The 14,409-nt window shown below is 39.5% G+C and overlaps 1 protein-coding gene across 1 annotated transcript in view; it reads right to left on the minus strand.

Moving 5' to 3' along the window:
• CHM (CHM Rab escort protein) overlaps positions 1-14,409 on the minus strand; it is a 49,922-nt gene that overhangs the window by 12,513 nt on the left and 23,000 nt on the right. The window contains exons 8-9 of the mRNA XM_056491423.1: positions 13,273-13,498; positions 3,459-3,536 (exon numbers count right to left, since the gene is read on the minus strand). Coding sequence (XP_056347398.1) covers positions 3,459-3,536; positions 13,273-13,498 — 304 coding nt within the window. The remainder of the gene's footprint in view (positions 1-3,458; positions 3,537-13,272; positions 13,499-14,409) is intronic.

Raw genomic sequence — 14,409 nt, forward strand, 5'->3', positions numbered from 1 at the left:
AGAGGTTCATGACTCTTAAACATGTTTTGTAGCACTGACTTCTAATGCTGACCTCCCAGGCATTTAGCCCCTACATGTATTCCTATTTTCACATCCAACAGGTACCTTGACAGCAGTACAAGCACTGTTTAACATCTAACATTCTTCAGTTTCAAATCCTACCCAATGTGTGTTTCACTTGCAACTTGAACAAGTTTCTCCCAACTGTTAACCCCAGTGATTTCATCCTCGAGCTCTCATTTGAATACTGCAAATAAACAAGGAAGTCGAGCTGCTGCAGCTCATTTCTAATTATAACCTTTCTTATTGTTTATGAAACAATTTCCCCACCACCCCCCAAACATTATGGAAGGGGAAAGGTTGATTAAATGTCATGTTGCATCACTCAAAGCCAGCGAAAGCGACGACACGTTTTATTTCCCAGCTAAGTGTTGTTTCCTCTCCTTTGTTCAGGAATAGCAGCAGGTCATATGTGTGATAAGATTTTAAACTGAGAGAGAGAGAGAGAGCTTTTCATTTCAGTCCCACTTTACTTCAAAGGGTGATGCTGAGAAAATTCCTTTCAAGTGGTGCTTCCACATGCAGCAAACACTCGTGCACTGACATTATCAGGTCTCTGTCATCTGATCTGTGTTGAGACAATGAATCACAGAGAACCCTCCATTGACCTTCTTTCAATGTGTCTGGATAAAAGGATGAAAATTAGAATCCATCTCCTTGCAGTGCCACGAGTTATAAATGTACTTTATAGGGCTCATTATCCAAACTAATGGACTAAGGGCGACATCCTTGAAATGGACTCAGCAGCACTGACAAAGCCAGGCTGCAGTATTTCAGCAGATATGTAAATTACTGCATGTTTGCTCTGTCTTTTTATCACAGATGTATAAATGTCCATTTATCTCATGTCTTCCATTTTGAGACAGAATTATGCAATTGGAAACATATGTGAAGTGTGATCAGTATAAAATACCTGCCGTTATGATGAAATTTTACATGTACACAGAGAAGTGACATATAATAAACACAGAGAAAAACAACATTATCATACATTCAATGTGTTTTTTTCCTCAGCTTCAGAAATACAATGTGGTTTTTATTTTCTGACAGAGCATCACAGTTCTACCAAGAACTCAGATGTTCTACAAACTTATTAAAATAGCAGATCTGGTACAATACATAAATCCCAGATATTTTCAAGTGCATTACCAAAACCTTAAAATAGGGATGTCTAAAATTTCCATTCTTTCACCCTGTCTTGCCTGAATCTTATTTTCAAAAACTATAAAAAGAACTAGAGAAAAAGGATAGAAATAATTGTAGAGCTGGGTATGAAATTTACTGTTCTCTGTATATAGAGGCATGGCTAGGAAAATGTGAAAAAGCAATGTTAGCCACATCTAGAAAAAAGTTGGAATTAACTTTGGTGATATTTAGAGACTTTTAATTTAACTCTAACCTAAAAGTTTTAGAAGAAAATCAAGACTGTAGGTAGAAGTAGATATTTTCCTTATGTGTACTAAAGCAGGAATATTAAGACTAGAGAAAAAATCACTGCCTTAAGGCAGGGATGAAGCCTGGAGGGCTGTGGAAGGAGCTATAAACTGGTAATGACCACTGCACAATGCATTTCTGCAGTGCTGAGTGAGCCATTTGTAACCTGGGGAAGCTCTGCAAGCACAGAGCCAGCTGCACTGACAACCAGATATGAATTTGCCTCTTACCAATTACTATTAATGGTCTGTTGACTCAAAAGCTCAGTAACTCATAAATAGCCTCATTAACAACTTGATAGCTGATTTTTATTAGGCAAAACACTGAAGCCCAAAGTCAAGAGGAAATACAAGCTGGTGCAGGGAGGGAATACACAGTGAGGAAGGAGATAACAGCAAGAACAAAACAGAAGATAAAGGAAATGGGTATCTTGGATGTGTTGTGCTTCCTCATATTCACTATCAGATAATGGCATTATTAAAAGCTCAGTGTTTTTGAAATAATGAAAGTCTTGTAAAATCTTTAGAGCTATTTCAATAATTCTGCTCCACAAAAATCTCATTCTAAAATGGTACAAGTGAACCCCAAAAGCAGCCTAAAAAAACTCTTGACAGCTATGTTGAACCCAGTGGAACTTACATTCAAAACATAAAGGCAGATTAATGGGAAAGCAGCACTCCAGCTCTTCTGGAACACATCTAACCTCATACAAAACACTGATTTCAAAGGTCTTCAGGATGTGCAAAAGAAGCTGCAAACTGGGGCAATCAGTATCATTGACCAGTTAAGATCTGCACAGAGTGGGGTTTGGAAGTTGCTACCAGCTATAAGCTTTGTCCCCCTGCAAGAGCAATTTAAGTATTTAAACATTACTGGAATATAAAACTTCAGTTCAAATAACAGTTCAAATATCAGTGTTAAAATAAATGTCAGTTTCTGAAAGGGGCACAGCTTCATTTGCGTATGAATAATGAATTTGGAACAGCACACCTGATGAAACACATTTACATCTCCAAGTCTACAACTGTGCAGTGAACTCCAGAATCTTCAGGAACTGGTAGAAAGATAAAATCTGGAGTTTATCCCATTTCAGAGAAAACAGCTACTACCTGACCATGCTGTGACAAATGCAGCTGCAAGGACTGTGCTCAAGGAATTGCAGAGCAATGGGGAAGTAAACACACCACCCCCTCATTTAACTACTCATTCTCCTAATAAATTGGAACTATATAATTTCTAAATTAATGTCCTAAATTGTCTACATAACATCTTGAACTTTTCAATTATATAAACTAAGCTGCAAACAGAGTCTTTAAAGCAGTTGAAGTCTGCAGTTAGACTGATAAAATGTGTATAACAGAAATATGACAATTTACAGAGGTGTGAAAAATGCCACTATGGGAAAAACTCTGTTGATTTTTCTTAGCTTAACTTTAAACCTGCCTTCAGGCCTGATATTGTTGTAAAAGAATTTATTCTGGAATAAAAGGGCAGCATAGTTTATGACAACAATCTACCTAAAAACTCATTAAAGTCTTTTCTCTTGGAGTGACATGCATTATCAGCAAAGATTAATCTGATGAGTCTTTAGGTGAGCTCCATTTTTAAAAATGCAATAACAGAGGGCTTTGTTGTCATCTGATGAAAATCAATTAGAGTAGGTAAGGCCACAAGGAAAACTAACATCACTCATCACCAGCCCCCCGGCAGCTGAAATGATTTGTCTTCCAAGCTTGGGTGATCAGGAGCTGCAGTAATATCACAGGGAAATTAATTTAGTTTCTATATTCTAGACCCACTTTCCTTGTTCTGGAGGACCTATACACAAATTACTTTTAATCAAGGTTGATATGTTATTAATACCAAGGAGGATTTGGGAAGAATCATTTTTTTTTTAAATTGACTCCAGACATTTTTCACCTGTATTTTGTGTACAAACAGAAGGTTCCTGGTGTCAGCCTTACCTTCCTGAGGCTCTGTCCAGCACCAGGCAGCGCACGGCGTGCCGGAGGCAGTAGATCCCCCCGAACACAGCACACAGCCTGCAACAAGGGGGGAACACAGGTTACTGCTCACTGCAATCAGTCTGACTGGTCAGCAAGGCAAAGCACTGAGCTGTTGGTAACACTGATTTACTGACAGCATGGCAGGGTTGGAGCCAGGCTGGGAGAGCTGGGAGTGCTCACCTGGAGAGGAGAAGGATCCAGGCAGAGCTCAGAGCCCCTGCCAGGGCCTAAAGGGGATCCAGGAGAGCTGGAGAGGCACTGGGGACCAGGGATGGAGGGACAGAAGGTAGATAGCCTTAAACTGAAGGAGGACAGCTTAGATTGGATATATGGAAGACATCCCTTCCTGTGAGGGAGCTGAGGCCCTGGCACAGGGTGCCCAGAGAAGCTGTGGCTGCCCCTGGATCCCTGCAAGTGTCCAAGGCCAGGCTGGACAGGGCTTGGAGCAGCCTGGGACAGTGGGAAGGGTCTCTGCCCATGGCAGGGGTGGCACTGCATTAGCTTTAAGGTCTCTAACCCAAACCAGTCTGTGATTCTGTGATTTTGAAATGAAAGCATTTTCATCTCTCTTCACAGATGACGAATTTGAAAACTTTCACTTTGCAAACCTCTGAAAATGGCATTATTTTGTCCTTCGAATGTCAGAAGAGCCAGTTCAAAGACAGTCAGTCCCACAGTCCCTTCTGACCTGCAGGACTGCTGCAGCCCAGCCAGGGGCACAGTGTCCCCAAGCCCCTCTCTGCACTCCCAGGGCAGCAGCCCAAGGAGCTGTCAGCACCACCAAGTACCACAGGACATGCTGAGTTCCCTAAAAACACCCCTGCTCCTCACAGCAAACCAGAGATACATCCCAAAATTCCCAGCCCTGGCTGTTTGGAGATTGTTGAAGATGACACAAAGGTTAAACATCCACTGCAGAATCCTTAGAGAACCTAGAGCTATGGGTTTATCATCTCTAATGCTGTCTGCAATCCACAGCTTCCTGCCTGACACACCAGCTATCAGGATCTTTCAAACCAGCTCAGAGGAGTTTGTTTCATATCTTGCGTATAAAAATAGGACTATTCACTTAACTACAACTGGATTCCTTAGTTAAAAACATTAATTACAGTTTTCCTTTGATTTCAACTACAGCCAGGTGTTTTGGATATATACAGTTTATTTTTCTAGTGTGCTTTGAAAGAACTTTGCTGCTTGGCTGCACAGAAATGTGAATTATTTCTTTCCAAGAGTAACCTGCTATCCAGGGGAGGAGGGCATGACCTGTTTTCATAGGCCAGCAGAAAATGTCTCTTTTTAAATGAAAATGGAAAGGAATTTTGATTGTGTTGCTAAACAATCACAAACAGCCAAAACAGCTATTAAAACAGCCTAGAATGAAAAACAACAGTTAGGAAGAACTTGCCAAAATTATTTAAATACAGAAACAGAAATATTAAACTAAGTGGCACCCTAATAATTTATGACAAAATGAAATCATTGTGCTGGCATTACTTTGATACAATGGGCTATTCAAGATGATTTGACTGCACTTGAAGTACAAGGCAACTCTTTGATACCATTAACCCTAAATGACAGACATTTAAACTGATATTACTCTAATTAACTGGTGACTGCCTCCACCAATAATTCAAGTTTTGCTGAAAGATAGCAACAACACTGTACTCAGCTTCAACTTTGCCCTGGTGACATCAAATCATATTACAGCTAAATTAACAGTTGTGAAAATTTTTGGCCTGGTAGCCCTCCATCATCCCCAGCCTTTAAATACCATTTCAGTCCCCATCAAGGCAGAAATCAGCAGTTGCAGTTTTTAATACAGCTCTGAAACAATAGGACATATTAAAAACTGCATTTTTTGACAGCATACTCGCAGTGATTTATGAGTTTGTATATAATTTGATTATTCTATTAATTTTACTGATTACTGATTCAGCTAATACAGTGAAGGTCACTTACAAAATAAATCTTCATTACATTTCACTGAAAGTAACTGCCTCCAACTAGTTGTTTTCTTTAATTAAACACTAATGTAACAAGAGAGAAAATAGGCTTCAGGGTTGCTGCATCTGTTGATACAAGAGGAGTTTACTGCTTTGATGTAATGCTCTGTGATATTAATTGAACAAAAATAGAATGTCTCTCCATTTGACATCTCGATTTCCAACACTGAGATACCACAAACACACTCAAATTACAGTCTCAGCTTTAGTTCATTCTGAAAGAATTTTAAAACTGTATTAAATAATTTTACACCAAAACCTGTTTTTTATTTCTAGCATATAATTTGTCTTCTGCTTTCTAAAATGCATGTTGTGATTAATTTAAAAAATTACTATTTTCTAACTGTGCATTTTTTCCTATAGTAAAAACTACTTGCTTCTCTCCTTAAAGCTGAATACTGCATGTAGAGCACTGCAAGCTTTGGAGAAAGATCAAAGTAAAACAAGGCAAGTGCTGAAATAATGAATTGTCCTCTTTCAATTTATTTTTACACACAGAGCAAGCTGTGACCTGGTTCTTATGTTAAATTCTGTTTCCTGAAAGGCCCCTAGAACATCAGCCTTTCCTGTGTTCTAAAAACATTAACAAGCAGAGTCCAGACAAATCAAATCAAATTAAATAGCTACAGCTACAAAAATTGATGGTTAATATTCCCAATACAGGGTTCTCATACCAAAGTCAAAACTCAGTGTGTCCACCAGGATAACCCCAAAAATCCCACCCCCCCTGCAAAAAAGCACCAAAAAAGTAATGAAGAAAATAATCAATGTCATCCTGAACTGTCCTGGCATTTGGAGAGCTATGGGAAGGAAAATACATGGCATAAATGCTTAAGGAAGCAGATGAAGAGTCAAATATTTTGACTTTTTCCTGTAGGCTGTGTTCATTATTCCTGTGAAATTTAAAAAGGTCCTGTAAGATTAGAGAATCAGCCCATGGTGTAAATCCAATCAGTAACATGACTGTTGTAAAGCAGCCACAAAGCTCCTGCAGGTACCCACCAGCACTCAGCTCACTCACAAAGAGTATTTCGAGCCTGTAGCCCACAGTAAGATGATTTCCTTCCCCAGATCTCCCCTTCCTCTGGAAAACCAGGCTGTGACTGGGAAATGCTGCAGGAAGAGGAGCTAGAATGGCAGGGGGAGAACAAGGACTTGGGTCCATTCCAGCTCCAGCAAACTTCTCATAGGGAAAGACCCAGCAGGCAGCAAAGGTGACAGCTCCAGGAAAAAACTACTGAGGATGAGAGAGCAGTTAGGAAAAAAGAAAAGGTAGCCCAGTCATATGTCATGTTATAGGAAGTTTCATATCTCACAGCTTTTCTAGGGATTTAAGAACCAAATTTAACTTTGAAACTAAGAAATTGCTCCTTTTTATTACATGGAATTTAGACTGCATATACAGAAATATAGGAAATTATAAGGAATTTAGACTGCATATATAGAAATATACATTTATATTCTATGAAATATTCTAGCAGTGAACACAGCATCTGCCAGTAAAACAGACAAGATAAAAACTGGTGTGCTTGGTTTTGGTTAGAGCACAAAGCTCTATCTACTTATCACTGACCCTAAATAGACCCTCTGTGCACTTCTCTCCATAATTACAAAATAGGGGTAATTTAAGTCTATTTCATCAGAGTCTGGCAAGGATTGGTATTTACTGTTCAGGGATTCTGAATGACCACACTGCACTGAAGTGCAGCTACTTCAGGAGTATCAACATTTGAGTTCCTCATGTGATGTACAGATTTTGGGGTTTGGGAAGTCACTGCTGCCTTTTACAGGCCCAAGATTCAAATTCCATTTCCCAAATTTAAATGTCAAAAGATGATGCAATAAAAATCTTAATCCATCATATATTTCAGTGTTCTATACTTCAGCCTTGCTTTGTGCCAGTGTAGATTTCTTAGGATTTCTGAGGAAATTCTGTTGACAAAAATAAGACCATGTTTAATCTGTCTTTTCATTTCAGCTGGTAGTAATTTAAACAAGTGCAGTAACCAGCAGCTTACTGCTGATAAAAGTGCCATGGTACTGATGACCCTTGTCACAATATAAAAGTATTGTTTCTTAAAATTAACCACATTATCAACCTATTTTTTTCAAGGATATTGCAATTAACCCTACTTCTTAGTGAATCAAGGTTAAGAATCCCTCTCTGGGATTCTAAACTCAAGAAACATGATTTATAAGAAGGTTAGGTGAGAAACCAGCAGGCAATGTGGTTAAGTGGCCTAAAAATTACAGCATTGTGGCTACTGTAAGAAATTGTCACAGAGCTGGAGAGGGAAAAAAAGAAAAAGGAAATAAAAGAGTCCAGTTGTTTTTGTGTTGCTGTGAGGGCAGGGAAGTGCTGAGGCACTCCCGAGGCTCCTCTCTGGGGGAGGTGGAAGGATGGGACCTGGCTCTAAACCCCATGGATCTCATTGGAGAAGCAACTGCTCCTCACCCAAGGTCATTCAGCTGCAATTACACAATAGCTCTGCCCTCCCAGAAAAGCTGGGGAGAGCAGGACTGCAGGGCAAGGCACAAAACCCAGGCATTAGAACCAGTCACTAAACATTAGCTCATCTATAAAACCCATTTATGTGTTCTCTGCCTCCAGAAAAGACACAAAAATTCCAGTTCTCTTAACCCTCAACAAAATTCAAGGGCTATTTTACTAATTCTGTCAAGTTTAAGAAGCTACCTTTCTCTGTCTTTTATTTTAATGAAAAAGGACTTTGCTAAATGCAGTTTGCCTCATCTCAGGTTTGCTCCAGTAAAACAATCATGTCATTTCCACAGGTCTCCTGATAATGCTGCAAATACTCAGGTCTGAGTCAGAATTCTCAGGAAGACCTTGCAAGGCACAATCTGCACATCCCCACACAACCAGGGAGGAATATCCTTGGGACTGGTAAGAGCTAACACCAAACAATATATTAAGATACATTTCTCTCCTATTATCACCATTATCCTAATTATTAAACCCTGAAAAAGCATCCCACAAAAGCCTTTTTAATTTGTGCTTTTAGGTTCCAAATATGTTTTTAAAATGAACCAAGATGATCAAGAACAGGACAATGTAAGTCTCACCCCTCAATACAATTTCTTGACTGAAAACTTTTCCATGCCTAGTTAGGGATGGGAAATCAATACACTTTGACAACATCCACATGATTCAGAGCATCCCATGTGACAGATTCTAATGGCTGAAGGTTTTCACGAGGCACAAACTCCTGCAGAACACAATTTCTAGTCAGAAACAACAAGGAGCAGAACAACTCTCATGTTTGCAAGGAATTTTTTAAACAAAGAATTGACAAACACTCACTGAGAAGATAAAATCTAAAATATGAAGGTATTCTGCAAGTTTCATCTACTTAATGCATTTCACAACAAAGGTTATTTCCAAATTAAAAGTCTTTTCCTGTCAAATTCTGAGAAATACTGTGGGCAAGGACACAAAAGCATTCCATAGCTGTATTAACGACAAGGCTCACTGATCTGTGAATAACCTGAAAAAAAATGAAGATTATTGAGTTACTTTACCAATCTATCCATCCATCACTAGTGAACAGGTCTCAGAATGATGGATTATCTCACTTCCCTCATGTTTATCCCAAGAAAGACTTTCTCCTTAGAGGGAAAAACAAACAACTGATCCTACAAACAATCCTGCTAACTCTGCTTGACTATTTTTGTCTTTAAAGGCCAAACTACATTTGAAGTTTTATTATTTCCCTGAAATGCAAGTGAAAACAATTAGGAGGAAAGCAGCACTGCAGCTAGTGGTACTATTCAGTATTTTAGTACAACCCAAGGAATAGTGATAAGTTGTCAGTAATTCCAATTACATTTTCTGGTCCAAAGAAATGGAATAATTGTAAGTGATAAGAGATTAGATAAATATGAAAATTAGGTATTTTGAAATGGAGGACTGAACTCACATCTCACTATGTTTTATAAATCAGCTGTGATTGTTTCACATGTGCTGAGACTCAAATCTGTCACATCTGATTGTCACCAGGAATTAACATGGTTTGAGTTTCTCATTAATTTCTCATTAATATGCTGAATCATACAGTTCACACAGAGGAAAGTTCTGCATCCTGTTAACATGCAGAGACATGATACTCATGTATAGATTTAGCTGAAAAACATGGTGTACTCAATTTTTAGTCAATTATTGCAGTCAGGTTTCCTGAAGTCCAGTCCTGAATTCAGACCACTAAAACCTTCCTAGATCATAACAGGGACATAACTGGAACTTTTAAAAGACCTGAGACTACCCCAGAAGCTCTGAGATGTGTAGCAGGTAACAGTGCACATGTAAAGGTAAAACTGATTATTCATTTTTAAAGATATACAGGAACCTCAGAATCAATCACACTATCCATCTTATCTCAGCCTGGCCTCTTAATCTTCCTGTAAATATGGGCACTGAAAGAGATGGAACTGTCTTAATCAGATCTTTCCTCCATCACTGAATTACTGCTGTCACTGTCACAGAGACAAAAATTACAATTTCAGACAGAATCTGTAGGAACTACTACAAAGGGTGACACTGCCCATCGAAGACACAATGGAAAAGTTCAAAGTCTGTTTATAGGAAATGCACATCATTAACCAACTACCCAAAGAAGTCAGGGAATCACCAACTCCTGTGGAAAAGCAGCCAGGGATATCCCAGCACCTACTGCCACCCTGAAATCTGCCAGTTTTTGGGTAACTCTTAAAGACACAAGAGACACAATGTGTCACCTGTAGAACCTTGGTGAGGACACAGTGGACAGTCACCAATTCCCTCTAAAAAGTTCACATGGAAAAAAACTACTGCTGCTCAGAAAGTTAATTCCATTCTGTTCATATTTGCACAAATGCAGAGGAAAGAATCTGAAACCAAAATGAAGGGAAACTTTGCCTGCTCTGCCCCAAATTCAGTGTTCACAAAGCAAACACAGTATGTGAAGGCTTGTTTAGGTTTTCCCCAAGAATGAGATATTGCTATATTCACTTTTACTTAACCTCAGACTATTGCTACATCAATAGAGGAAGAGCCAGAACAGTTTTGTACCAAGGAAGCAAAGGAAGCTGTTAAGGGCCAGGAAAGTTTTGCTGCCTGTCAGCTCAGGAGAGCAGGAGGCTTCCAATGACCTTCCTTGTTCCACGACTCCAATTTATGGAGACAGAGACCTCACATCTGGACCTCACCATATTGGGATGTACATTATAGTGATATAAAAGTTTAATTTTCTCTCCTAAACCATCCCTGCTTAAACCAATAAAGAAGGAAGAGCGCTCCTGCTCACTCGAGTGTCGTCAGCAGTTCTAAAAGGTTGTGGTGTTTATGCAGGATTCATTTGGGATGCAAGGATGTGACTTACAAATGTCTTTGACTCATTCCCATCAATATGCATGTGTGCCATTTATAACAGTAGCCTTGATGAGAACACACAGTGTAACTGGCTGCAAGAAACGCTTAAGAGGTTTACATTACAGCAGAATATAGAACAGTGGTTAGAAATCACAGGCCAGGTGACACCTTCCTCTGATAAGCTGGTGATAAAAGCTGTAGGCTGTGATCTATAGGCTCTGCTGTTGGCTCTTTACTCCACAGCCCCAGAGGGATTCTTGGCTCACTTTGAGCAAGACACAATCCTCAGGGCAGAACACCTTTAAAAATTAATCTCACAAATATTATAGTTGCCTCCTAAATTGTTCACTTAAAAACAGAACACAATTTTTTTCTTAAAGTTTTAGAATGTTTGTAATATGAACCTTTTAAAAGTATAATTACTTTTTGGGTTGACAGATTAATTTGCTTCAAAATACCCTCTTTGTTGTAGAACTTACACATTTTAGCAAAAAAAACCCTAAAATGCAGCAACCAGTGATCTTAAATAGAAAGTTCAGGCAATCTGAAGAACTCCTGTCATCACAGAATGATTTTCTGATAAGAATATTTATAATACTTCTAGACACCTCTATTGCTAACTCTTGAAATATATATTGCTGTTACAGATCAGAAAACTGCATGTGCTGGTTATTAAATAAAAAAAATTAAGCCAAAGGGATTTTGAGAATGCAAGAAAATTACATGGATAAGAATCTACAGAGGAAAAAAAAGCAAGCAAAATTTTAATTTTAATAATTGAATTTATTTTTTTCCCCAAGTATTTGAAGCCAAGGAAGGCTGAACTGCCAAAACTGTAGTGCTTCAATGACTCTGATAATATTGTGATTTATTAATCTGCTGGTCACATACAGAAACCTGGCTTCACATGAAGTCCTATAAAGACACAAAGACATCCATGCTATCCAGAAACACAAGTTCTGTTGCATGACTGTAGTTACCTAACCCTAATTCTTGTTCAGAAATTGTCTGTTCAATCACCTAATTACATAGCTCTGCACTTCTTTAAATCACCATATAAAAACAGACAAAAGATGGTAACAAACAACATTTCTATTGAATGGAGCACAGTTATTGCAGAATGTTTCTATCAACATATAACTGCATCCATCCAATCCACAGCCAAGCAGGCTCAAGCTGCTAAGGCCATTCTTCTGGCAGGAATTTAAGTACTGCTCTGGAGAAGAGAAACAGAATCTATCACAGAGACAAACAGGAATACCCAACAACGTGCTGTAAACCACAATTTCATAGTAGCACACATGTAAAAAGCAGAACTTGTCCAGCACCAAACAAAGCAGGTAAGACCCTGCACTGCTATTTAAAGGACTGATGTACAAATATATCACTCAGACAAACTGGCCTCACCAGGCAAAGCTGCTTTTTTTAACCAGAGCTAATGTTTACTTCAGACCTACAGGTTACCACATTAAACCCATATTGAGCAGATGGAAAGGCTGCTTGCCAGCAAAAGCAAAGATGAAAAAAGCCCCTCAGCCTTTTAAAAGGCAGTTGAACTGTTGGAAACAAGTGAAATTAAAACCGCCCACCCTGTGCACACGGATCCTTGATGGTCCCCAACAGCACCCAGCACCAGCTCTGTGCCAGAGCCACGGGCCAGGGACACCTCAGGAGCCAGGCAAGGACTGCACTGTCACTGCCACAGCTCAGGGGGCTCAAGTGGATCTTGGCTGATCCTGGAACCAACTGGGCTTTTCTGTTTTACTTCTTTTGGAGTGGAGAGCATATGGCTGCTGTTTGGGATGTGAGATGTAGCAGTGGCTCAGTGAACAGGGCTGCACAGGATCTCCTCTGCTGTTCATAGCAACTGGAACTTTGTAGTCTGGGGAGGGCTACAAAATGATGCCAAGAGCATAATACATGATTTCACATCAAAGTCTGTGATGTAGAAAGGTTTGTTTTAGATCTGACTGTAAAATGGACACATGGCACCATTCTCCTCTTTCAGAACAATTCAGTTCATTATTAAATATCTACCTGTGAATGGCAGATGCATTCTCAGCATTCATTAGTAACACAAATTGACAACAGCTTCCTGCAGCTTCAGGGAAGACTCACAAATTTTTTCAACCTATCCAAATGCACAGCCACCCTTTTGGACAGATATCACTGAGTCTTCTCTGTCAGATTCAAAAAGGGGCAGTTACATATGGGTTAAATTATGGCTTTCTCATTTCCTAGCACTTATTAACTCGCCCACAGGCAGCCACCACAGCCAGCAGCTACTACAAGCTGCATTTGCAATGCAATGAAAAATGTTGCAAAGTATTATCCCAGTGAAGAACACCTCTAAGATCACCAGGGTTTCCTTTCTGGAATGCATGTCTGGGTAAGTGATGCTTACCTGCAGAAGCACTGGGGGATCTCTCCCTGCCCATACAGAGGGAACAAGAAGGGGGTGTTGCCATAGCGGCCAAGGCACTGCAGGAATTTTTTTGTTGCCTGAAGACCTTCCAGAGTGCTGCTCTCAGTCTCTGACACCATTGCAATGGAGTGCAGGATGAAGTGCTGCAAGCTGGGGGTCAACTTCCGTGTCTGCAGGAACTGAGCAAAGGTGCTGCTCTCATAATCTGGGGGAAAAGCACACGAGGCACTGAGCACATGTGACACCTGCCCTGTCTCCTGTGCTTCAGCTCAAACAAGTGCTTGTGGATTTCAGCAAACAAAAGTGAGTTTTTCAACAAACACCTTGCTGAAAATGGATCATCCAAGTCAATGGAAGTTAGAAAAACTACTCCCAGAAATTGAGTTTTCTCAGAAGACAGAAATATCACAAACCTCCTTTATGGGTCTCCAGTGGCATCACCTATTCATTCTGTTAGACTTGATCTAACTCCATTTCCCAGTCCTGAGAGAAAAGTGAGAAACTGGACAAAAATCCATTGAAGTGCCTTGGGATGCTGTTTCCTGTAAATTACCCCAAATATTACCCCAAGTGACACCCACTCCACAACAGGACTGCTGCATCCACACTGCCAATGCTAGACTGGATATTTATGTTCAGAGCCTCACACAGAGCCACATTCCAGAGATAAGAAGCTGCAATATTTATTTCAATTTGATGATTTGCTGGCAACAAATAAATGTGGATGAGACAGAGAGCAGAAAGGAATCAAGGACTCCATCTTCCCTTTAAAATAATATTATTGCTGGCACATTTTGAAATTCAAAGAAACACAAGTCTTCTGGGAGATGTTTAAAGCATGTTGGCATTGATACATCTCTGAAAAACTTTAGTTATCTTCATAACTGAAACATTTTTCTCCAGGAAAAGATTATATTTAAGCAATAGCATACTTCCATTCTATTCAGAAATCTGCTCTTTTTTCAGTCCTGGAGAAATTCCTAACTAATTCAGAAACACTTCCATCAATGCAGAGACCAATATTACCAAGCTGTATATCCTGTTAGAGATTCTGCTTTATTACAAATGTATCTTACTGCTCTTTGTACAGCCATGCAGAAAGCCACAAAATGACAG

Source organism: Oenanthe melanoleuca, chromosome 4A (assembly GCF_029582105.1).
Source record: "Oenanthe melanoleuca isolate GR-GAL-2019-014 chromosome 4A, OMel1.0, whole genome shotgun sequence".
NCBI classification, from domain to species: domain Eukaryota; kingdom Metazoa; phylum Chordata; class Aves; order Passeriformes; family Muscicapidae; genus Oenanthe; species Oenanthe melanoleuca.